At 45.4% G+C, this 25,419-nt stretch overlaps 1 protein-coding gene across 1 annotated transcript in view; it reads left to right on the top strand.

The window, feature by feature from the left end:
• Window positions 1-25,419, top strand: part of KIF5C (kinesin family member 5C) — an 870,858-nt gene that overhangs the window by 632,761 nt on the left and 212,678 nt on the right. The window contains exons 15-18 of the mRNA XM_069616501.1: window positions 17,685-17,831; window positions 18,347-18,535; window positions 19,627-19,744; window positions 24,325-24,401. Of these exons, the coding sequence (XP_069472602.1) occupies window positions 17,685-17,831; window positions 18,347-18,535; window positions 19,627-19,744; window positions 24,325-24,401 (531 nt within the window). The remainder of the gene's footprint in view (window positions 1-17,684; window positions 17,832-18,346; window positions 18,536-19,626; window positions 19,745-24,324; window positions 24,402-25,419) is intronic.

The following is a 25,419-nucleotide window of genomic DNA, read 5'->3' as shown; positions in this document are numbered from 1 at the left end:
TCTTGAATTCATTGCCGGAGTTAAGGTATCCGAAGGGAGTCCGGGTCCATGTGTACTGCTGGCCCCCAAAGGTAAAAGCCAGCTTGTATTGGTCCTCCCTACTGACCGGCACGGTCCAGTATCCATTGGTCAGGTCTATTGCAGTGAATACCTGTGACCCCTGGATCTGGGCCAGCCCTTGGTCAATGTAGGGCAGAGGCCATCGGGAAGTATGGACCCGTTTGTTGAGCTCCCTGAGGTCGGCGCAGAGTCTCCACTGGCCGTTTGGCTTTAATATTCCCAGCACCAGATTATTGAAGGTGCTGTGGACTGGACGGATTATTCCCCGGGACTCAAGGTTCTTAATTATTTCAGTAAATGACTCCATTGATGCGAGAGGCAAGCGATATTGCTTCACAAACACAGGAGTCATGCCAGGGTCCGTGGGGATTGTTGTTGTGTGGATGTCGGTGCGGCCACAGTCATATGAGTCTACCGCAAAGAGATCTTGGAAATCCAAGAAAACTTGTTTCAACTTTTGCTTTTGTTCCAGAGTCACACAGGCATCAGCTAGGTTGACTCTCTCTTCCACCATCTGCCTGAAGCCTGGAAAGACTTCTGGTTTGGCTATTTCAGCGGCCTCCTCCAGCTGGGTGGAGAAGTCCCTGGTCAGAGTGCTGATTTGGACTGGAGGCTTCAGGTGGGAAAGGCAGCCCTCATGGACCTGGAAAATCACCTCATCCCTCCTGAAGTCACAAGTCACATCTTCCTTACCATAAGGGCAAGAAGTGTACACCAGGAAGTTCCCCCCATGCCGGGTAAAAATCCTGTCTGGTGTTGTATTGTCATCACTGTCACTGTCAAAGCAGTCCTTGGGGATTGGCCCTAACAGTTCATTACCTAAATCTATGGAAAAATGTCGGTCATCAACCGCCATTCCAATAATGGTGCCTGCGGCTAGAGTAATACTCTTTAAGTCGCTGTTATCCACCTGTATTGAAATGGTGTCGTGTTCGATGTTGACTAATGGTGTTGGGTTTACCCCCAACCCTTGCTGTTGGACAGAAGCGTTTAGATGTATGTAAGCATCAGGGTTTTGCAGATATTGTCCTCTTTTAACTTTCACTTCCAGGGAGAATTGTCGGGTCCTTTCTGGGATGGTGACTTCCTCTTTGATCTGAATTTCAACTGCATAAGGTAGCAATTGAGCTGACCTAAATGCTTTTTTTGGATCATCAAAGCCCATGGGATTATCCGCTAATCGGGACCAAGCTTTGAAGTTTATTAGGTCCAAACTAATGGCAAAGCGATTGAGAATGTCACTGCCTAAGTAAAAGGCGGCAGGGACGTCTCGCACGACCCAACAATTGTGGACTATGCTCTTGTTGCCAATGGAGATTTTGAGCATACACCTGCTTGGCAGGAGATGTTTGGAATTAGGCGCTTCCAGGTCCATTTCCCATTTGTCTATCAGTTTGAATGTGGGAGTGGCTGGATCTTTTGGGAGTTGGCGAAACATGGCTTCGCTGATGAAGCTCTTACCATTGTTCACGCACACTCGAGCGAGAACAGAGTCCTTCCCATCATTTAAGTGAACAGGGATGAACAATTGCTCTCCAATTTGCTGAATATCAGCCAGGCTCTGAGCTGATTTCACATATTTCTGGACTATAGGAGTGGGAGTTTCTGATTGTGGATTAGTAAAGAATTTCAGGGTGTTTCCTTCCAGTGTGGAATACCACCTTAAACTGGAAGGAAGGTTGATTTTCAGAAATAGAGAGGACCCTCCATCACCAGTCTGTTGTCCTACTGCTATTACTGTCACGTCTGGAATTTGGCTATTCTGGAAGTGAAATTCTACTTGGTCAGATTTTTGTTCAACCATGTGGCAGGTGCCGTTTAAACTAACATGGTTGACACTCTGTTTTAATTTTATGGGTCGGCTAGTCTGGGTCCAGAGGACCTTGTTTACGCAATCTATTAAGGGTGACAACCTCCTCAGGAGGTCATTCCCCAGTAAACAAGGGGTGCCCTCTGGAGTCACTACTATGACCGGGTGTTTCACCTTGTGTCGCCCGATCTTAATGTCCAAGTCTGCCGTCCCCTCAACGGGAATTTCCTTCCCGTCGAAGTTCTGGAGTTGTCCAGGAAGAGAGGTGAGAGGAATACGATAATTCTCCCCCCTTCCTGCATTCAGTTCATCAAAGGCCCTTCTGGACAGAAGGGTAGCTTGAGATCCAGCGCTGAGATTGTGCCCTGCCCCTGTACTTGTACCGGGGCATAATATCTTCCCTCCTTCTCCTCAAGGGGGCACAGATAATGTACATTTTTGGACAACTGGTGGGCTAATTTTCTGGTTTTGGACATTGCAAGAGAAGAAATTTGGGCAGAATTCTGTGGAGAGCCTTGGGAATCTGAAAGAAAAATTTGGCAACTGGAGATCAGAGCCATTGTGGGTTCCCCTGGCTCCGGTTCCGGGCCGCCCCCCCCCCTTTTTGGAGGCAGTCATCAGGATGGGTTTGAACCAGGGGATTTTCTTGCGGTTGGTTCTGGGATGAGATGGTGGGCGGCGGTAGCTCATTCTCCACATCTCCCCAGTCTATATTGGAATCTTTTGGGACCCATTTTTCCTTGGGAGGAGTTCCCCCATCTCTGAAGGAGAAGATCCTTTTCCCAGGATCTACTGATGATCCCTCTCCCTCAAATTGGAAGATCTGTACCTCCTCCTCAAACTGAGTCTGTTTGGGTCTTTTGTTTCTCCTACCCCCCCTCTGCTCCTTAGGAGGCAGACTTTCAGGGGCAAGAGATTTTGTTTCCGGTTCCTGGGTTTCCAGGGGCTGTTTACTAGTGAGGAAGGAAGCTTCCTCCAAGGCTTTACACCCCCCTTCCCTTTGTGCCTCCTCCCTGGGAACCGGTGAGTTATCGGGGTGCTGCCCCCGTCATTGTTCTGGAGCACGAGGTCCAGAGTTGGGTGCGTTCTGCGCCGGCATGCCGATCTGAGGGTTCTGCTGAGCCCTCAGTATGTGACCCAGATCCCGCGCCATGTTTTGAACCTGGCGCTCTAACTGGGAAACCCGCTCAGGCTGATACGGGGCCCTGTTTTCTCCCCTGGGCTGATCCCGGGAAGGGTAGCTATCCCTTCTTTGGTAGTACCCCTGGTTGGGAAGATTTGGATACCCCTCCACCCTTGGCCTCCCCTCTCCCGGATTAGGTTGTCTGGGCTCAGGGAATTGGGGAAAGAAGGATGGATGATTTTGGGGTTGGAAATTGGGTGGATACCTGGGGAAAAAGTTCTGCCCAGGATTTGGAGAATTTCTGCCCTCCTGTGGGAAGTTGGGAGGGAAGCTCCCTGGGTTAGGTGCTTGGCTGGATCCCCCCCCCTTGGGCTGGAGGAGTCCACACATAACCCAGGATGGGTCTGTTTCCCTTGTAACGGGGGCTTACATAATCAGGAGAGCGAGGGACCCCATTTGTGGGGCTGCCTCCCTGGCTCCCTGTCTGTGACTGGCCCGAGGACCTTCTGGGCCTAGCATTATTAGGTGCAGGTAGGTTTTTAGGCCCCCCATCTCCAACTCTAAAACGGGGGTGACCTTTACCTCTGCCACCTTGGCAGCAGCAGGGGTGCTGTTGGTTTTGGGATTTTTCTGGGTATTGCTTTTATTTTCTATGGGCTTCTGCACCTCATAGATCCGGGTCGCCTGTTCAATGACCCAGTCTAAAGATCTTTTCTCGTGAAAATCCCTCACGAGCTGGGTCATTATGTATTTGGGCAAGGCATGGAAAAACGTATTAATAAATTCTCTGCTGTCGGTGCGCACCCTTCTTGTGGTCTGTGCAAAAGCACGCTTTAACTCTTGCACAAACTCTTGTGGGGCCTGATCCTCCCCACATTGTAAATTGTAGGCTGCCTTGCGAGCCTCTTGGGGATTTCTGTGAACAGAAAAATGTTTTAATATGGCCGCCCTATAGGTGGACCACCTGGAATGATTTTGGTCCTCCAGCCCTGCAAAGAAACTGGAGTACTCTGGGGAGAATGTCCACTTTACATATTGGATACAGCTTTGGCTGTCCTTCAAATGAAAAGTCTCCATCATTTGCTCATAGAGCTCCAAGTGTTCCCAAACAGAGTACTTGGCGTTCTTGTGATAAGGCGTGATGACACTCCTTATTGCCTTTATTTGCTTCAATGGGTCCTTAAGCAAGGCCCTTTTTGCCTTATTGGCCTTTTTGGTTCGGGTAACCCTGGTCCATTCATCCTCTGACTCAGAGGCACTGCTCCCAGAGGTTCCCGTCTGTTCTTCCAGGTTTTCCCGGATTCTGCGAGCCTGGGAATGGCTGGCAGCTGGTCTCCTGTGTCCTGTACCGCTCAGAGGAGTCTTCAGATCCCTCCTTGCTGCCAGGATTTGATGGGTACCCCCCCCCACTGACCTAACTGGGCAGAGGTTTTCAGGATGCCCTTAATGGGCCTACTCACCTGGGGTTCCCCATCAAATTGCACTGTGCTTGGGTGCCCATACGCGGATGCCCGCCCATCCATTCCTGGGAGGTACTGGCCTATGAGCCCCATGCTTCTGGCTGGATAGTAATCTGCCATCCCTGTGGCCCTGTGCTCATGTGCGCCAGGGGACATGGGGGTGGCAGAGTCTAGGGACTGAGAGAAATAAAGGCCTCTGGTACTAGGGCTCCTGGGGTTATGCTCAGGAGTTTCTCTTTCCCAGCGAACCTCATCTCTATCCGCCCCTGCTCCCTGTTGCAATGCAAGAGCCTGCGCCTTCAGTTCCTCAGTTAATGCCTTACTAGACTCTATCAGTCTCTCCTGCATCGCTACCTGTTGTTGGAGTCTATCATTGTGCTGGCAGAGAGCCTCATTCTCTCTCTGCGTTTCCTGATTGGTCCTGGAGCACTGGGCCAGTCTTTGCTGCAGGAGGGTTACCTCCTGAGCTGTGTCCCTATTGGCCTGCTCCTGTCTTGCCAGAGCCTCCTCCACCCTCCTGGTGTGCTCTAGCAAGTCCTGGTGTTCTTTTTGGAGGTCACCCAGTCCCTGGAGGGCCAGGTGATTTTCTTCCATTTTCCTTTTTAAGTGGCAGACTTCCTGGCCTAAGGTGTCCCTTTCCTGACTAAGAGCCTGCATCTGTGCCACCAGGTCGTCCCTTTGCCTTTGGAAGGCACCAGCTTTCTGGCGCTCCTGATCAAACTCTGCCTGGGTATCCAGGTCTTTCAAAATCAGTTTATTGCTCTCTGCCTTCTCCCTATCTAGGTGGCTTTGCAGGGTGACTACCTGCTCAGCACATGCCCTATTGAAGTCTAACTGTTGCTCCAGCTTTTTCTGGCTCTGCAGTAGGAGTCCAAACCTTCTTGGTACTCCTTCTGCAAGGCCAGAAATCTGGTATCCTGGTCAGCCTTTTCCTGTTGCGGGATGTCCATATCCCTCTTTATTTTAATGATGTGCTGTCTACTCTCATTTTCTGACTCCTGGCTCCCCTGCAGCCTCTGCTCAGAAGAGACCAGGTCAGATTGGACCTTCTCTAACGCCATCTGTCGCTTATTCGCCAGATCTTGGCTTTCAGTACATTTATCCTGCATGCCTCCCATATATAGGTACAGGTATGCGGCTATCCTAACCATCTTGTCTTGTTCATCCTTAGCTTTAGGAGCCATGTATAGTTCATTCAGGGCCACATGTAGGGGACCCTGATCTCCCGATATATCTGACCCTGTTTCAGTGACCTGTTGCGTGATGGCCTGCAACCAGACCATGCGGTCCTGGTGAGTCCACTCACCTCTCACAAATAACTTATGTAAGAAGTGCTCTCTGGCTATTTTCATATCTACCAAGGTCGTCAATCTAGAGATTGGTCTTTGTCCTGACTTACAGAAATTAGTATTTTATTTTTGCAAAACAGACCTTTTTCTTAGAGCGTTCCTTTGAGGAGTGCTTTACAGCGTAACACAGCGTGTGCTCCGACCGGATATGTGTATCTGGTCAGCTGGCACGCTGTATTAATCTGCACAAGTGATAGATCTAACCCAAACGTCCGGCACGAGCCCCCAATTTGTAAGAGGATTCAATTCAACACTACAGCTAAGTCAATGCCTAGTCTGGGATACTGAATGGAAACCCTTATTGATATATCTTTATGTCCAGTTCATGCGTTCTGGATGACTACCCCTATATAACACCCCTCTCTTGGAATCCTCCTGACCCCACTGAGCCAAGAAGTAGTTCTGTTTTGCAAGTTTAAAAGGTTTATTTGATAATTTAAACAATATATATATATATATCACACTTTATAATAAATTAATAATTGGATATCACACTTAATCTGATATGATAAAGATTAACAACAGAGAATCTGGCACTAGCACACTTGTGAATAGGAACAGAAGAATAAGGTGGTAGAGAATACTTTATATAAGTTCAGATGGATGTAATGTTGAATGAAAAATGCAATACAGAAAATACTCAATATGATTTCAACAAAACAATGTAATCACTTTTCTCTGGCAATTCCCTCCCCCCTTTATGCAATGCAAGGAAATGGAAGGAAAGCACACAGTTCTCAGAAATGCAATCAAATGTAATTCAGTTCACCCCAGCAAGCTTAGATTACAGATCGGAGTTTTAAACACAGACCCAAAATGATTTTATATGTGCTGGCAATGAAGTGAAAAATATGCTAAAATGCTTTTAATTCCCTCTAGAGGTTCAGGGTGAGTGGTATCTAGTTAATATTAGTCCAGACTCACTCTAGCAATGATTCAGGGATGATTGGCAGGTTAAACGAATTTTTGGCAACTGAAAGCAAGAAAACTTCTGTTTTCACACGTGGAGAAACTTGCAAATCGCGGCAAAATGTCAAATCGCAGCAGATTTTTCCGAGTGCGTCGGGCGTGATTACAGAGGAACTATAAGGACTAGCAATATCGTTTTGGGGTCCTAGGACAGCCTAGGACGTCAGCTTCCAGATGAAAGTTACTGCAAGTCTCTAGGACAAACGGTCACGGAGATATGAACGATTAAATAAAGGTCGTTTTTCAGATTTGAAATTTTAAAGTTCAGAAAGACAAGTGACAGCTAGCAACTAGAAAATGACAGGTGACAGTTAGGAGGCAGTTCTACTTAGATTAAAATAGCTTGGATTATATTATTTTAACTAAGAGATTGGTTCTGCACAGTTCTGCTGGGTACTCACAATATATTTTAAATAGGCCTCGCCACGGATCTGGTCAGGTTTTAGACTGGACTCTGGTCTGGTCTCTGCACTTCACAGTGATCTGGGTCAGCTCTGTTCTGCTGGTCTGGTCTGGGTCAGCTCTGGTTCTGGATATTGATAGATTTGAAGTCTGGATCTTCCTGCACAGCTTTCTCTAGAGATTGATGGAGGTAAAGTATGGATTTTCCGGCAGAGCGTCCCTCAGCAGATGGAAATGAATGTCCCTATCTGTCCTGTCTGTCTGCTTTTATCTGTTTTTAAAATGGGTGTGTGTGCAAATAGGCATTTTGAGCTGGCATTCAGAGAAACAAAAGGTGATTTTAAAGTGCGGTTTTTCCTTTGGCACACATTTCACTAATGGCACCCCGGCCCATCCTGCTCACACTGGTGGGTGGCAAGTTAGGCAACCATTTTAGTGTGCACAACTGCGCAGTTTTCATAGATTCTGGCACACATGTGGGCTTTTTCAGCCATCTTGGATTTCCTAAGCCCACAGCACCAAATGTTGTAGCATAATAGTCCAAACGTGGGTCAGAACACCCAACAATCTCTTAGTAATCTTACGAAACGTGTAGTGTCAAATCTATGGACACTCCTGTCCCCTGCACACCTTAATGCTGATATATCGACCAAATCTTTTTTTTTAAATTGACAGAATTCAAAATAAATTCAAGACAATGTCTCATTAACAAATTTCCATTGGAGTCTTCCAATTTTCTTTTTTGAATATTCTATAAATGTTCAAATGACAGCCAGTAGTACTCAATGCATTTTGGAGATATATTCCCCTTCTTCAGGAGCAGAATTCTCCAGACAAAAACACAGACAAACCCAATTTCCTATATATACAACTTTTTCACATGTGTACATTATTACATAATTCCATGTGGTCAACATGCCAAGAGGATTGCAGGTTAAGTCCTGTGGTTTACCACGAACATCCCTCAAGGTATTTATTGTGTATGTGATAAACCAAATATTCATGAAGCATGCAGAAACCGACTCTGTCATCCCAATTGTGTCCTCAGTGTTTTTGGAGCCTTCTCTTGATTATCAGCCAAATCAGTGAGATGAATGGGTAGAACCATAAAGCCTACCTGGCCTAGTCAACTGTTTTTCAGCCAAATATCGATGGGAACAAACTATAGGATAAAAGGATTTTTGAAACGCGTCTGCCACAGCAATAACTCCTAATTCTGATGTTTGTTAATCTGCTTAGAATCACATGCTGTGCATAGGTCCGACATCCAGTGGTCACTGCGGAGTATTGCATTTTGTTTTTCGTAGTCGAAAAGGGGACGTCGACAAGGCGTGTCTGTAACACTATCCCTATAGTGACGTGCGATGTACCCACAATCCCTCACGCGTCGAGGTCCCTCAGATTGTTTTTTTCCGCCCAGTTTCTGGTCGCCTTTCGCGGAGCTCCTAGAGAGACATTGCTATACTTACCACGGACCTCGGTCCTTTTGTCATAACTTAATATACTGGTAACGATCCCTCCCCCTCGACGTTAGCTGTGAAGCTGTTTCTCCGCCGAACTATTTTCGACGGAGAGGAAGAGCGGAGGAGATCCTTCGGCGCTGCCGAACACGTGGCCTGGCCTCGACGGCCAACTTACAGTAGGGAGAGTGGGGGTTAGAACTTTGTCTCTTCTCTTTGAGAATGTCTTTCTTTCTCCCTTTTCTTTCCCTTGGGGTTGTTATCGCCAGCTATTATTGCCTCAGCTATGGAGAGGACACCATTTAAGTTTTGCCCACGCTGCAGGGGCAAATATACTTGGAAAGATAAGCACAAGCTCTGTAATCGTTGCTTACCCCTCGATCACATAGAGAACAGCTGCGCAGCCTGCAAGCTCTTAAAACCCAGGACTCTTAAAGAACGTAGGGTTAAGAGGTGGGCAGACTACGCGATGTCGAAGTCAGTTTCCTCACCCGCTGCCGCTGTTACTGAAAGTGACGAGGAGTGCGATAACTCGACGTCCGTTACGGAAGTCATGAACCCCCAGAAGGAGCGCTCACGCTCCTCGTCGTCCGTCCCCGGCCCCGACGGGCTCGGCTCACGCCCTGCTTATGGGGATGAACACCCCGGCGACAAGGACGCACACAAACCCCATAAGGCTAAACACACTACCCACGGCTCTTCTTCGTCGAGAACGAAGGATCCATCAGCGCCGAAGGGGACGCAGGGCACTCCGGCGTCTACCGCAGACCGTAAAGGTCACAAGCCCCACCCGCAAACGCAGCCGCGACCAGCGATTGGGCTTCCATCTAACATGGGCGCTACCCCAAAAACATCCGACGCAACGCTCCATAGAGCGACCGTCGAGGTACAACGCGCAACGCACACAACGTCGACACCAAAGCCCTCGACGGACAAAATCGTGGCCGAGAGCCTAGCGAGAATTGTCGCCGAAGACGAACGTACGCGGACGACGAAACAAACGTCGAATACCGCGTCGAAAAAACACAAAAGTAGCCAGGAACTGCCCCTTTCTCCAAAGGACGCTTCCGAACTACCTGAAGGCTTTTCAGAAGGAGACGGGAACCTCTCGTCGACGCTGTGGGAGCGTTCGAAACGATTCGAAGGCGAAAACACTAATTTTCCCCCTCTAGACTATTCAGGGGTACCCCATGAGACCCTTGAAAGACTCCATTCTTGCATGGAGAAAATGGAAAGGTTTCTAGGAAACCAAGACCCACCCACTCACAAAAGACAAAGAGAATGGCCACAGGATGACCCTAGAGTCAAGATTCCTAGGCTGGTTGACCTCACTGAGGAGGAGCAATACCTCCAAGAAGATGAGGAGTGTTTGGGTGGAGAAGAAGAGGTAGAACTTGAGGAAGAGGGCTTCGAAGAAGATCCTTACACCACTCCTACAGGGTTTGAAGAGGATACAGCTACCTCGCAGCCCTGGCATTCACCGTCAGTGCAGCCTTGGCAATCCCCATCAGTACATTCAGACCCTGATGCCTTTCTCCCTTCTCCTCTCAAGGATTCACATGGGAACTCCTCTCCCATAGATGACCAACCTTCTCTCAATGCACTATTGCGCAAGGCAGCAGCGCATTTTGAGATTGATACAGGGGAAACTCTTCCAGACATCGACTTTGTAGAAAAAGTCATCAAAGAAAAAGCCCCTGTTAGCCAATCTATTCCTCTCCTGGCTTCTATTAAAAGAAGAATTTCTCCTTCCCTTACTAACCCAGCTCTAGTAAGAGGGGTCAACCCTAGAATAGAAAAGCTCTTCAGCCCTTCATCCTCTGACCCTTTATACATCAGAGGACACTCTATTCCGGACTCCCTTGTGGTTACCAACACAAGAAAAAGAGCAGGGGTGCCACTATCCACTAGTGAAGCACCTCCAGACAAAGAAGGCAAAAAACTCTACGCACTGGGGAAGAGAATCACGACCTCCGCCGCCTTCTCCACTAGAATTGCTAATAACAACTCACTTTTAGCTAGCTACGCAGATGCACAGTGGAACAAGCTGCGCAGCGAAGCAGAGGAAGCACCTGAACCTCTGCGTTCTCGCCTGCTAGCTATAATATCAGAGGGCACACTGGTAAACCAGGGCATCGTTAAAAACTCCCTAGATGCCGCTGAGACGGCGGGCCGCTCCCTAGTGCAGGGAATACTTCTCAAGCGCCACGTTTGGCTACGCAATTCAGGTTTTAAGCCCGAAACCCAAGCCTCCCTCATAAATAAACCCATTGAACAGACGCATCTGTTTGGGAAAGCAGTAGATGAGGCCCTAGAACATGCTAAAAAAGAGTTTGATACCATCAAAACTCTTGATCAAATTTCTAGGCCCCCTAACAGGCGAGGCTATGGTAATAAACGCTCCTTTCGTGGCCAAAGACAGCAGCAGAACCAACAACAACAATATTACTCTGGCTCCAACTGGCCCACCAACCAGGGTAACACCCAGTTCAGTCAAAGAGGCCAACGCCGTGGCAAAGGAAGAGGTCGTGGCTCCAGCCCCAGAGGTTCCACGCCCAATACCAGCAAATGACCCGAAAATTCGGGTCCCCTCCCATGCATCACCGGTCGGGGGCCGGCTAACATCGTTCCTTTCAGCATGGGAGGGAATCACGTCAGACCGTTGGGTATTATCCACCATAGCCCACGGATACTGCATCGAGTTCAACGGTTCCCCGAAGTACAAACCCCCACGGAACCGGCGCATGACACCGCAACACCTCTCCATTCTTCTTCAAGAAGTGGAAGAACTACTGAAAAAAGAAGCTATAGAGCCCGTCCCCCTATCACAGGTAACAGAAGGTATTTATTCAGTGTACTTCCTTGTACCCAAAAAGGACTTAACCATGCGCCCTGTATTAGATCTGCGCCCAGCGAACATATTTGTCAAACCCCAAAAGTTTCGTATGGTGACCTTACAGGAGGTAATCCCACTGTTATCACAAGGGGATTACATGACAACACTGGACATGAAAGATGCATACTTTCATATTTTAATGTTGACATCGCACAGAAAATACCTCAGGTTCAAAATAGAGGACAAACACTACCAGTTCAGAGTACTACCCTTCGGGATAGCATCTGCACCAAGGGTATTCACGAAAGTACTGGCAGTGGCAGCGGCCCACCTGCGCAGATTATCCATCCCGGTATACCCTTACCTCGACGACTGGCTCATAACAGGGGATTCTTACGAAACATGCTTCTCCAATACCCAAAAGACCGTAGACCTTTTGTCCCAACTGGGCTTCTCCATCAACGAAAAGAAGTCCAGCTTAGACCCCAGCCAAACCAAACAATTCCTAGGGGCTCTAATTCGAACAAGGGACGGCCTCGTATTCCCCTCCAACGAGAGGGTCCAAAACATGCTGTTTCAAATTCCCCATTATGTAGCAGGCCGAGAGGTGACGGTACGCAAAGCAATGCGCTTGCTAGGGATGATGGCGTCATGTATTTATTTGGTACCTCACGCGCGCCTGCGCATGCGCCCAATGCAAGAGTGGCTCTACAGCCAGTGGTGTCAGGCCAGCGGACAATGGGACGATCTAGTGGTGGTCTCGCAGGCCTTGGTTCTCTCGCTACGGTGGTGGACAAAAGAAAACCTGTTATTAGGGAAAACTTTTGCCACACCCGCAGTGGAAGCCACTCTAACCACAGACGCATCCCTTACAGGATGGGGGGCTCACCTATCCCATCAAACGGCACACGGAGTGTGGACTCCGAGTTTAGCATCCAAGCATATAAACCTGCTGGAACTACTAGCGGTGTTCAAAGCACTGAAAGCCTTTCAGGAACACTTACAAGGAAAGACAGTGATGGTCCTCACAGACAGCACCACAGCCATGTACTACCTCAACAAGCAAGGGGGCACTCACTCTCCAGGACTGTCCAAGCTGTCCCAGAATATATGGAAGTGGGCTCTCAAACACAACATGTTCCTACTAGCACAACATGTACCAGGGGAACTCAATCTGCTAGCAGACAAACTCAGCAGAGACTTCCCCCTGCCCGAAGAGTACGAATGGCAATTGCACGAAGACATCGTCTTAGACATCTTCACGCAATGGGGATTCCCGGAAATAGACCTGTTCGCAACCCTGGAGAACTCACAATGCCAAAGTTACGCCTCCAGGTACCCCCAGAACCAGTCCAAGGGGAACGGTCTGTTGATTCAATGGTCAGGGAAATTTGTTTACGCCTTTCCCCCGACTCCCCTTCTCAACAAAGTGGTGCACAAGATGCACCAGGAGCAGGTTACCATGATACTAGTGGCCCCAATGTGGGCACGGCAACCTTGGTTCGCTCACTTGATGGAGATGTCCCTATCTCCCCCAGTGAAACTTCCCTGCCCGTACAACATGCTGTCACAAGACAAGGGCAGGACACTGCATCCATGCCCTCAGACCATGAACTTAGCAGCCTGGCTCCTGAGATCATAGAATTTGGACATTTACAACTCCCACAGAGATGTATGGACATCCTCAGGGAAGCCAGAAAACCTAATACTCGACACTGCTATTCTAGCAAATGGAAAAGATTCGTTATCTGGTGTAGAGGTACTAGCATCAACCCAGTTGACTGCTCTCCTACTGACATTATTCTATACTTGACCCATTTACTGGATTCAGGTTTAGTATTCAATTCCATTAAAGTCCACCTAGCGGCACTTTCTGCATACACCACTTCCCAACTTAAAGTGTCGTGGTGGAAGATACCAGTTATCAAAGCCTTCATGGAGGGGGTAAAAAGGATACACCCTCCGATAGCTAACCCAGCTCCCGGATGGGACTTAAATGTGGTACTTTCCAGACTCATGGGCCCTCCCTTCGAACCCATGCACAAGGCAACTCTTAAAGATATCACCCTTAAGACTGCTTTCCTAATAGCTATCACCTCCATTAGGAGAGTAAGTGAACTACAGGCTCTTTCTGTACTAGACCCCTTTGTAACAGTTCACAAAAATAAAGTGGTTCTACGCACACACCCAAGGTTTGCACCTAAATTCATCTCGAAATTTCATGTAAACCAAACTATAGAACTACCAACGTTCTTTCAAAACCCTTCCAGCTCGGGAGAAAAAAGTCTGCATACACTAGATGTACGCAGAGCTGTCATGTTCTACATGGAAAGAACCAGACCACTGAGAAAGACTAATCAGTTCTTTGTCTCGGTGGCAGCAGGAAGAGAAGGAGATGCGGTCTCAAAATCCACTATATCTAGATGGATTGTTCAATGCATCACTCTCTGTTACACTCTTGCTAAGAGAGAACTACCCTTCAAGCCAAGAGCACATTCCACTCGAGGCACTGGGGCTTCCATAGCATTCATTGCAAATGTTCCCCTTGAGTCCATCTGCAAAGCGGCTACCTGGAGTTCTGTGCACACCTTTACAAAACACTACTGTCTAGATGCACACTCTAGATCTGACTCCCAGGTGGGACAGGCAGTATTAAGACATCTTTTCTCTACTGTTCCTTCTCATAACCCACCGCCAACTCCGGGTACTGCTCGCTAGTCTATGCACAGCATGTGATTCTAAGCAGATTAACAAACATCAGAAGACAATGCATTACTTACCGTAAAAGCATTTCTGATGGTTGTATCTGCTTAGATTCACATGCGCCCACCCTTCCTCCCCGCTCGGATGGAAGGAACATAGACTTCCTTTATATCTCTCTTTTCTGTACTCACTCACGTCTATAAGGCTCCCTCAGGGCAGAAAAATACAAACAGAGGGACCTCGACGCGTGAGGGATTGTGGGTACATCGCACGTCACTATAGGGATAGTGTTACAGACACGCCTTGTCGACGTCCCCTTTTCGACTACGAAAAACAAAATGCAATACTCCGCAGTGACCACTGGATGTCGGACCTATGCACAGCATGTGAATCTAAGCAGATACAACCATCAGAAATGCTTTTACGGTAAGTAATGCATTGTCTTACTATTCAAAAGTGCAAAATTGGTATGGTGTCCAAGACTCACAAGAGCCTTCAAATAAATTCCTGTTGGCTCAGACCATGGGTGCTGTGGAGGCTCTCTCCCAGAGTCCTCAATATTCCCAACGTTAAGATCAGTTACCCGAAATGTAGATTCTACAACAGTAAAAGTGTAATGCCGTTTTGTCATAATTTAGAAATTATGACCGCTAATCTCGCTTTGCAGATTTCCCACAAATTATAGAAGTAAGATTGTACTGATTACATATAGGCATACATATTTTCTCTCTCCCTCTCACCTTAGTAGAATCAGCTATGAAAATTCACTGGTGCTATCGTGTTCCATTATCGTCCAGGTTCCACTGTCGCTTACCCCAAAACTACTTCCTAGAACGGTCACGTGAGCTTATACGAATCACGTGAAATTGTAATTTAGTTGTGTTCTCCATCTCATGCTAATATAGCAGCCATTTTGACGTGGAGTGATTCAATGATGGCTTTCAACCAGACCTAAGAGCATTCGATTTGATCTTTATTGTACAGACAAACCTGTGAGTCCATCACTAAATATCATGATGAGGAAGTTGTAGAGTTGTATTCAACAAAAACCTCCTACGTGGGAGTCTGAGGCAAAACCAGAATTACAACTTTCCAAAAAGGAGGTTTTATCCAGAATCTAGTGCATTTGACTAGTGAACTGCAAAAATGGTATTCTTCGTATCGTGCGGCGCTAACGCAATAGCCACTCGCCAAATGGGATTGAACTTTAGCCCATATTGTGTAAAGGTCATAATCCTAATGTTCCTCTTTAATGTAGTGTGTAAATCATGACATCACACCGCAAGCTAAACTCAATCACTGAGGTTGCATAAATAATAAATAATGTATAGTAAACAGAGACAGGACCCAGAATGGACCTCTGAAGCATCCAAGTCTTTACAAACAGTTGTGTTCTCACGCAATTTCTCAATTAAATACATAAACAGTTCACATTGTTGTTGGTAAAACATAAATAGACAAATCATGTTGATCTTTGATGTATCGACTAAAGTCCAATTAACATAAGGGTGCATACATGATCCTTATTTGGAGGAAACCCTCACCTAATGGCATGTTAACCATACCAACTTTGCACTTTTGAATAGTCATTAGGAGTTATTGATGTGGCTGACCGTGTGTTTTCAAAAATCCTTTTATCCAATAGTTTGTTCCCATCAAATACGATATTTGGCTGAAAAACAGTTGACTAGGCCAGGTATGCTTTATGGTTCTACCCATTCATCTCACTGATTTGCTGATAATCAAGAGGAGGCTCTAAATTCACTGAGGACACAATTGGGATGACTGAGTCAGTTTCTGCTTGCTTCATGAATATTTGGTTTATGACATACACTAATAAATACCTTGATGTATGTTCACAGTTAACCACAGGACTTAGTCTGTAAACCTCTTGGCATGTTGACCATGTGGATTTATGTAATAATTTATACATGTGAAAAAAGATGCATATATAAGAAATTAAAAGAAAAGAATTCTGTGTTTTGTCTGCAGAATTTTGCTCCTGAAGAAGGGAAGTATATCCCTGAAACATGTTGAGTACTACTGGCTGTCATTTGAACATTTAAAGAACCTCGCCAGCACACTTGTTTCCGGAAAGGCAAACTACGAGTTTGCCTGCCGGGGCCGCTGCGCCTCACAGGTCTGACCCTGCCGGGTACAGTGGCCACAGTAGGCAGACTGTTTACAGAAGCGTTGGCGCCGTTAGCAATGGTGCCAGCGCTTCCGAGTCCCCACTCCCATAGAGTCCGATGGACTCTATGGGAATGGGGACAAACATTTTTCCGGCGCGTCACTTCCTGGGCCGCCGGACTTGTAATCTCCTGGTGGCACCTGGAAGTCAGGCACTGGTAAAGTTTTAAGAGTCCGGCGGCAACCCGCCAGTAGTACCGTCAGGGTTACCACCGGACCCGTAATGAGGCCCATTGTCTTGCATTTATTTTTAATTCTCTCAATTTAAAACACATATTTGTCTGATATATCAACATTAAGGTCAGCAGGGGACGGGATTGTCCATAGATTGGACACTATACATTTCATATTTTGTTACAGCTTTGGTTCAGGGCTGGCATTCCTCCCCTGCAACCATACATTTACTGAATTATTGATTGATATGTAATAAACTGATCAGGTGTGCATTTATTGACATTGATTTATTTCTCTTAGTAATCTGCAACTGAACTCTTTCATTGTGGCACAAGTACATATAGTGTTGTAACTAATTATATTCTACTTGTGTTTATCTTCTAACGAAAACACTTGTCCCTATTCTTCCTGTGTTAATGTGTTGCTTGTGTTCAGGTTTCTTGAAAACAGTTAGAGCAGAAAAAATGGTCTAAAACCATTTAAGAGAACTCCCTTATCTTGTATTTACATTCATGTTTTGAGGGTCTGGGGGTGGGTGACGTGGTGTTTGCCCCGTTTGCACAGAAGTATGGGCGTGAGAATGTGAAGGTGTTTTATTATTCTCTGGGGGAACCCCATGAGGTCCTCCCGCATTAAACCACCTGTAAGGGGACTAATGGGTAGTGGCCTTACCGACCTATCCCGAATAGAAGGGGCTCCCCCTTGGGGAGAAGTGACGACACCTTGTGAATCGTCACAGTGGGCATGATTGTAGGTCATACAACAAATTAATATGTTAACACATGGACACTTTCTATATCATTCAAAGGGCAAGTTGTATGGTTACTTGTGGACAATTTTGGGACTCCCTATCTCCCCCACAAGCACACTATATGCTACGTGGGAGTGTTCTCTCGAGTCTGTAAGCAGCAATGTAAAAATGTGTAGCAAAAAACTGAGGACGTCAGAATCACTCGGACACCATTTTTCTGAATGTTACCACTGATGTTCATGACACTGGTTTTGTGCAAAGTCTAATGAATACAATTTCTAAGGCAGGATTGAATGACTTTGCCTATATGACTTTATCGTCTTTACAAAATGTTGAAGATTGTAAGAAGTTATGGTAAATGACACTTAATTTTATGTATTTTTCTTAACAATTTTAGACTGCCTTAATTACAACACAAAGGGAGCTGAATCAACTGCAGGACGTCAGTAGCCACCAGAAGAGGAGAGCCACTGAAATCTTAAATTTACTTCTGAAGGACCTTGGAGAGATTGGTGGAATCATCGGCACGAATGATGTAAAAACGGTAAATCACACGTCAGCACTTTCAGAGCTGGAGGATATCAGCCAAATAAATATGTAGATGTCTTGTATAGTGACCTTCCATGAGAACAAGTAGCTCCCAGACAATCAAACATGTCTGGCCCTAATAATTTTAATGTAATCTTTAGGTTAGCTCTTTTGTTAACTTCAGCAAAACGTGAGGTCAACAAAACAGTGAATTTCCTTAGGAAGCACTAACGCAGTATAATAGCTCTTTTTTAGCACCCTAAAAGTTACTTTAAAGAACTACTCCTATTTGACCTGAGAGTAATCATAGCATCAGCAAGAAAATGTGACGTGTTCTTTGTGGATTTTGTTTATGTGAACTTTGAATATAAAGGTAACCGTAATGTGATACTGGTTTCACATTTTGTGAATGTTTTGCAGGGATTAGAGGCATTGTTAGTATGTTGATATGTTGGATCACTGAATGGAGGCAGAATGGTAATGCTAAAGGAATTTTAATATAGGAGGACTTCTTCTGTTTTTATTATGTAGCTAGCAGATGTGAACGGTGTCCTTGAGGAGGAATTCACCATGGCTCGTCTGTATATTAGTAAGATGAAGTCTGAAGTGAAGTCTCTAGCCAATCGCAGCAAGCAATTGGAAAGTGCACAGATCGACTCAAATAGAAAGATGAATGCCAATGAAAGAGAACTTGCTGCATGTCACCTCCTCATCTCACAGGTATGGGCAACTCCTTTGTGTGCTTAACACTTCCATTTTCAATCCAATTGAATTTTACAGACTTTATAGACATTGGAGGGCCTACTAGTCATCTTGAGCATAATAGTTGAAGAATGAATTTAATTTCTCATAGATCGGACCAACACATGATTCTATATTTCTTTGGATGAAAGTGCCAGTTGGTTTTCAAAATCCTGGAAAGGGGATTGTGCCTGCTGTCCCACGCAGTTGTCAGGAGCCTCTCCATCCTCTCCTCATGCTGGCTTTCCAATGCCACTAGAATTTTCTTTCCTTATCTTAGTGCAATGATCCCAGCACCTTGGGCATTCACACACTGTCTGTGTCTCCTCCACTTCTGCTGGTGGCATTCTCCATGATTGTACTACTTGAAGAGCTGTAGTTGGTTCCAAGCCTCTCCTCCTTGTTCCCTGTCATGGCCCCTATCACTTTGTGTACTCAAGCCTGAAAAATGAAATGTGTAAGACAAAGAGGACGTTTGTTTTCTCTTCTTAGGACTTTTTAGTATCCGAACTGGCTACTGCCTTTGTGCTTATTGAGATGTAACCTAAAGAACCAGACACAATAAGGAAGGGTTTCCCTATGTTATGATCAGGGACAGCGCAAACACGTGATTTCTGATGCTTGTACCTTTACCAATTTGGTGGGTAGCGGGGTGCAAACTGTTTACCTAATATAATTTCCTTATTCAAATTTAACAGAGATTCACCAAAGATGCATAAAGTCTATGCTGCTAATATATTACATTTTTATTTATTTTGGTTGACTTTATGCTGTTTGTTTTATTCTTGTATCTTTGATGAACTTGTTTTATATTCAAATTAAGATATAAAATGAAAATTAAATGTTTACACAATTTTCACTCGTTGGACATCGTAATACAAAAACAAGTACCCTGTTTATTTTTTCCAAGAAATGTTTTTGTTTGGCCAATGCTGCTTACCCGTCACTCCTGTCTAGTGCCAAGAAGATGCCACCTTGATGGCATGTGTGCACTGTACAAAAGAGATTAACATAGCCTCACAATGTGTGTACAAAATCTTTCCTTTTCCTTTTGAATATATGTCATGTAGCATGAAGCGAAGATCAAGTCCCTGACAGACTACATGCAAAACATGGAACAAAAGCGGAGACAACTGGAAGAGTCGCAAGATGCCCTCAACGAAGAGCTGGCCAAACTGCACGCCCAAGGTACATCCACGAGTCCACTTAGTCTACAAAGAGGGAAACACTTTGCTCTTCAGGCCTGCTAAACATGTCTATTTGGTGGGGAAATGTAGATCAATTGTTTCCAGACTAAATCTTCTGAAATACTGTGGTACAAATGGGGCCCATTATAAATGGAAATGGGTTTATTCTGGTGGACTTTATTGACTAGTGAATCACGCAAGTGGAGTGGTGTGACCTAACTATATAACATGCAACCTAGGAGGTGATGCAACTGTACAGTGAGTCATGCAAGTGTAGTGAAGTGACCTAGCTATATAACACGAAACATAGGAGATGATGCAAGTGTGCAGAGAATCATGCAAGTGTACTGAAGTGACCTAGCTATATAACAAGAAATGTAGGAGATAATGCATGTGTTCAGAGAATCATGCAAGGGTACTGAGTGTCCTAGCTATATAAAACTGAACCATGGAGATGGCGCAAGTGTGCAGATAATTATGCAAATGTATGGGGGCGACCTAGCTATATAACACATAACCTAGGAGATTGTAAAGTCACTTCCAAAATCCACTCAAACTAAAATAAGGGAGCAAACCACGATGCTTGAAGAAACCAGCTTTGATTCATTCGGCTGGGGAAAGGTCCACTGACATTCTCTGCTACTTCCCGATAGCCCAGGGGTTATAAACTAAACACATTACATTGTCACATTCATAAAACCTAAGGTTGCAAGTTGCCATTGACTGTTAAAATAAAGACACATATATGTTATGTAGATTTCCCAATTCCATTGGTCAATTATTATCTTTAAGTCTACCCAGAGTCCCTCTCACTATGTGTGATGTCATGCCCCAGACTTCACTGCATCATGCTCTTATTGGTTGGTACCACAACTTGCTGACAATCGCTAAAATACTGGTGCCCATTACTGATGTGGCCTGGGATGTTTGCCCTTGGACATCTTGTCCCATACTCCCTCTCTTACATTTTGCTGGCTGCAGGGGTTTGCTATAATTCGGTCATAACGTGTATAACTTATTCAATGTAATGTGAGGCTAGTGTAAGAGGCCGTTTGCCGTCACATTTGTTAAACCTGTAAATGTTTTCTTTGTGCGTGCGTTGTGCTGCTTTGACCATTGAGGGCTTTGTGGGTGTATCTCGCTAGTGTGTTACTGGCAACGTTACTGCGTGCACCTGGCGATGGAAGCTTGTATATTTGTCTGCTAGTAACAAAACTAACTTAATTGTTGCTTATCTAAACAAAACCCATGGGAAAGGCCTACTCATGCAGTTTCAGCTATCCTTCCTTTCTCTCAGCCTTGGCACTGCTTGTCGTCTGAACACCATCATGGACCCACATAAATCCCAATTGAGCTATTTAAATGGCAATGCTCTGCCTTCTTAACAATGTGCTCTGCAGAGCCTTGCAAAGGAAAAGAAAATGGCATTTTTCTTGTCATTTATAATGTTGCTATATAGGTATACCCTACCTAGCTGTGCATACCACCATTCAATGTGTCCCCTCTGTGTATTCAGAAACCTAACCCTCCCTATAATGTGACAAACTAGCTCCCTACAGAGTGACAAACTAACTCTAATGCTACTTGTGTTACATTCTACATTGAGGTGGAAAACACAAAATGGCGCCTTATTCTAGCTTCCATATTCTCTATGTTCTCTGTCGCTTGGGAACAGGCAGGGGCATGGCCTTACTTGTCACTGGTCTTATCTGGACCATCACAAGATGATGCAACTGTTCAGTGAATCATGCAAATGCACTGCAGTGACCTAGCTATATATCACTGAACCTACGAGATGGTCAAAATGTGCAGTGAAGCATGCAAGTGTACTGGAGTGACCTAGCTTTATAACACAGAACGTAGGAGCTGATGCAAGAGTGCAGTGAAATGTGCACGTCTACTCAAGTTACCTAGCTATATAGAATGTAATCTTGGAGATGGTGCAAGTGTGCAGTGACTCATGCATGTGAGTGTACTGGGGTAACTTAGCTATATAAAACGGAGCCTACTAGCTGAGGCAAGCGCTCAGTGAATCATGCAAGTGTACTGGAGTGAACTAGCTAAATAACAAGGAACCTAGGAGATGATGCAAGTGTGCAGTGATCATGCAAGTGTACTGCAGTGACCTAACTTTACAACACGGAGCCTAGGAGATGATGAAAGTGTGCAGTGAATCTTCTGCTGCTGTGACCTAGCTATACAACACATATCCTAGGAGATCAGTACAATGAGTGATGCAAGTTTACTGGAGTTACCTAGCTATATAACACAGGACCTAGGAGATGATGCATGTGTGAATTGCTGTGATGGAACTGTGACTCATGGAAAAGAATGGCAGACACACATTTTAGGGTGAGGGGGTCCGTGGCAGCAATGTTTTGTTAAATTGTTTCATATATCAACAATAGCCTGCTTCTACTAGAATGTGTCAGCCCAGATTTGTATTTATTTGTATCGCGCCGGTCGCCCTCGGCCATCAGGGCACCACATGAAGACACATCAGACAACAAGTAGACTATCATGGCGATGGAACAATATAAATACGGTAGTGTAGGTCTGGGAGTTATTTGAAGAGGAGGGTTTTCAGCTTTTTCCTGAAGCACAGGTGGTTGGTTTCTAGACTTAGATCTGCAGGCAGACTATTCTATTTGACAGCTGCGGATATGGGAAAGGCCTTGCCCATTCCGTTGGATCTTTTATGGGCGGCTCCTGTGATTTGGCCTCTGTGTTCAGATCCTAATGAGCGGCCTGGAGCATATCTGGAAATGTTTGATTTGAGGTATGCTGGGGCTTTCCCATAAAGGCATTTATGGACCAGCGTCATGGCCTTGAACAATACCCTGTCTTCCACTTTGAGCCAATGAAGTTCCCTTCTGTCATTACTAATGTGTTAGGTCTTGGGTTTCTGCTTGATAATCCTGATGGCATTGATGGAACAAGCTTGGCAAGAATGCCATTTCGGAAGGCAATTTAGTTTGACGCAGTCACACTTTATTTTACTGGTAAAATTCCAACGCAACAGCCAACACCTTTTTTCAAAGTCATGTTTTTTTGATATATGGGGATTGAGGTCTTAACGGAACCCGTGCTAAATCTCAAGTAAGGGTTCTGAACAGATTTGGTAGAAGTGGATCATAATAGTGATGATGCCGTGGGTCTACACTTCCATCAATTGCACTACATAAAAACACATTAGTTCAAAACCATATAATTTCTTTTGATTTGGACGGTGGTTCACTTACAATTACTTAGACTAGGTGGGCAACTTTTGGCTCTTACTGGCTGCCACATTATTCCCTCGAACAAAGATGTTTTTATTTTTCAACAAGTCATACTATGCGCTAGATTTTTGTTGTTGCGCTGCACGTGGCAGAGTGTTTTAAATTTAGTCTGTTTTTATTTTTCATATTTTACACCCTTTTTTATGAAATGTCAGAAAAGTTTCCACATATTGCACTGAAACTTTCATCATCTGGAGCTGATGTCCTCACTTACCAGGTCCATCATTTTTTACAATTTGCACCTCCATTTTGTTGAGACCCAGAGTGGGCTGACCGAATCTATGTCTTTTCATTTGCACTGTTTTCTGTACCATCTAGTGTTTCAGCACGAGAGGTCAATCTAGTCCATTTCTATCAGCAGGCTTATTCGAGCATACTGATTTTGTGCACACTTTCTTCAAGGTACATGTGTGAAGACCAGTCATTGCTCTATATAAATAAGTTCAATGAGCAGTTATCAAATGGTGAAAGGGCTGGCGTTTAGTGCTCAATCGGTTTCTTGTCAGGGCTGCACACAGGGTAATTTAAAATGGCAGACACCTTTAGAGATTGCGTAGAGAGTTGTTACTTATGAGTAGTCATCACAGGAGCACAGTTGATGTGGTTACTAATGCTAAGCTTTCACATCACCCACTTGACCATAGACATTTGTAGGAGTAAAGGCTGGAAATGGCAGGCATAACTGGACCAAAGGAACAATAACCCAACCGTCAGTGTGTTCTATCACCAGAAAAACTCCTGTCACTCAGCCACTGCCGGTTTATCAAAGTCCCATCTTCTGTTGTACTTACAGTAAAGTGGTTCAAGTGAGCGTATCAGTTTATTGCAGCAGTTTAGTCTTTAGTGGGAGATGGGGACACGTTAAAGAAGAGTTTTTCTGATATGTGGTTGTACAGCACTCGTGCAATCCTCTGAAGCCTCCAGGTTGCTGATTGTTGAGACCAGGGTCTGCAACCTTTGACTCTCTCTAGATTATTTGGATATGGCTCACTTGACCCATCACAGCTGACTACGCTGGTTATGGCTGACTGACGGGGGCTGTACCCCAAAACACCTGGAGAACCATAGTTTGCAGACCTCTGGCTGAGACCCTCGTATTTTGAGGTCCTTTGTCACTCGTTGACATTGGATTGTGGTCCTGCCTCTGTTCACAGACGAGCCTTGAGGGCACAGGTCACAGTAGGGTTGTGCCAGTGGAGAGCTTGTCTATGGTACATATGTTATTACTTTAACTAAACAATGTACATGAACAGATAATTTCATGAGTGTTTGATTTTATGTTTTTGTAATATTTGAACAGAAAAGATGCACGAAGTCTCCTTTAAGGATAAAGAGAAGGAACACTTGACAAGGCTCCAGGATGCTGAGGAAATGAAGGTATCATCCAAATGCTTCTATGGTTTTTCACTTAGGAATAACATTAAATGATAATGTAGTCAGCAACCGGTAGATTCTTGTGAGATATCTGCTCACTGCACTGAACGGGGTTTGTGGGGGCGGGGTGGGGTGGGTCGTAATTGCTGTGCAAACTTGAAAAAGCTAGCGGCAGTCAACACTAGTAGTAGTAGTTTGACATTTATATAGCACCTTTATCCCATTAGTATGGCATCCACGTGCTTGTGGGGGTGAACACACTTGAGGGACCGCAGTCCAATGTATGACATTTCTCAGAAGGAATATTATGCATGTACGCATTAGGCCTAGATAGGGAGTCTGATGGGCTTGTCGTGTCCCAGTAAGCTACCAATGATGGTCGGGTATGTGGAGAGGTGCTGGGGGTGGTGAGAAAAGTGTGCGAGTGCAAGTGACTCGTTGTGTCCAGCTTGACTGAATTTGTTGTTATTGGTCATGGCTGCATTCTGATGGTAGAGATGTGCTTCATGCATTATGGAGGCAAATGCGTGCAGGTAAGAAGCCGTGCCTGCAACTGGTGTTCACCAAGGTGACGCTTGACAACGTACCTTGAGGCTCCGATTGGTGGTGCCTTTGGTGTGGCTTTGTTGAGTCATCCAGTCTGCTCCAGGAGTTGCACTTTACCTTGTTTTTTAGAGAAAACTGTGGCAACATCTTAATGTGACCATGGATAGGTTTCATGAAGTTAGTGAGAGAGCGCAAAGTTCTTCAGGTTGCTGCAGAGAATAACGAGGATTTGAGAGCCTTCCTGAAGGAGAGGTAGTCCTGATTCTGGCGGATGTTCAGAGGATGGGAGTTCCAGAGGGTGGGAGCTTGGACAGAGAAAGAGGATCCTCCAGTTCTGGTGGAATTGAAAGGGGAGATCACCAGGAGGAGTGCAGATCTGGATCTAAGGTTTCTTATGGGTTGGTAGCATCTAAGCTTGTTTTGGAGGAATTCTAGGCCAGTCTTGTGGAGGGTGCAATGTGTGATGCACATGGAC

The sequence above is a fragment of the Ambystoma mexicanum genome, chromosome 9, assembly GCF_040938575.1.
Source record: "Ambystoma mexicanum isolate Mex_15411 chromosome 9, UKY_AmexF1_1, whole genome shotgun sequence".
Classification (NCBI taxonomy): Eukaryota; Metazoa; Chordata; class Amphibia; order Caudata; family Ambystomatidae; genus Ambystoma; species Ambystoma mexicanum.
This window is presented reverse-complemented; position numbering and strand designations above follow the sequence as displayed.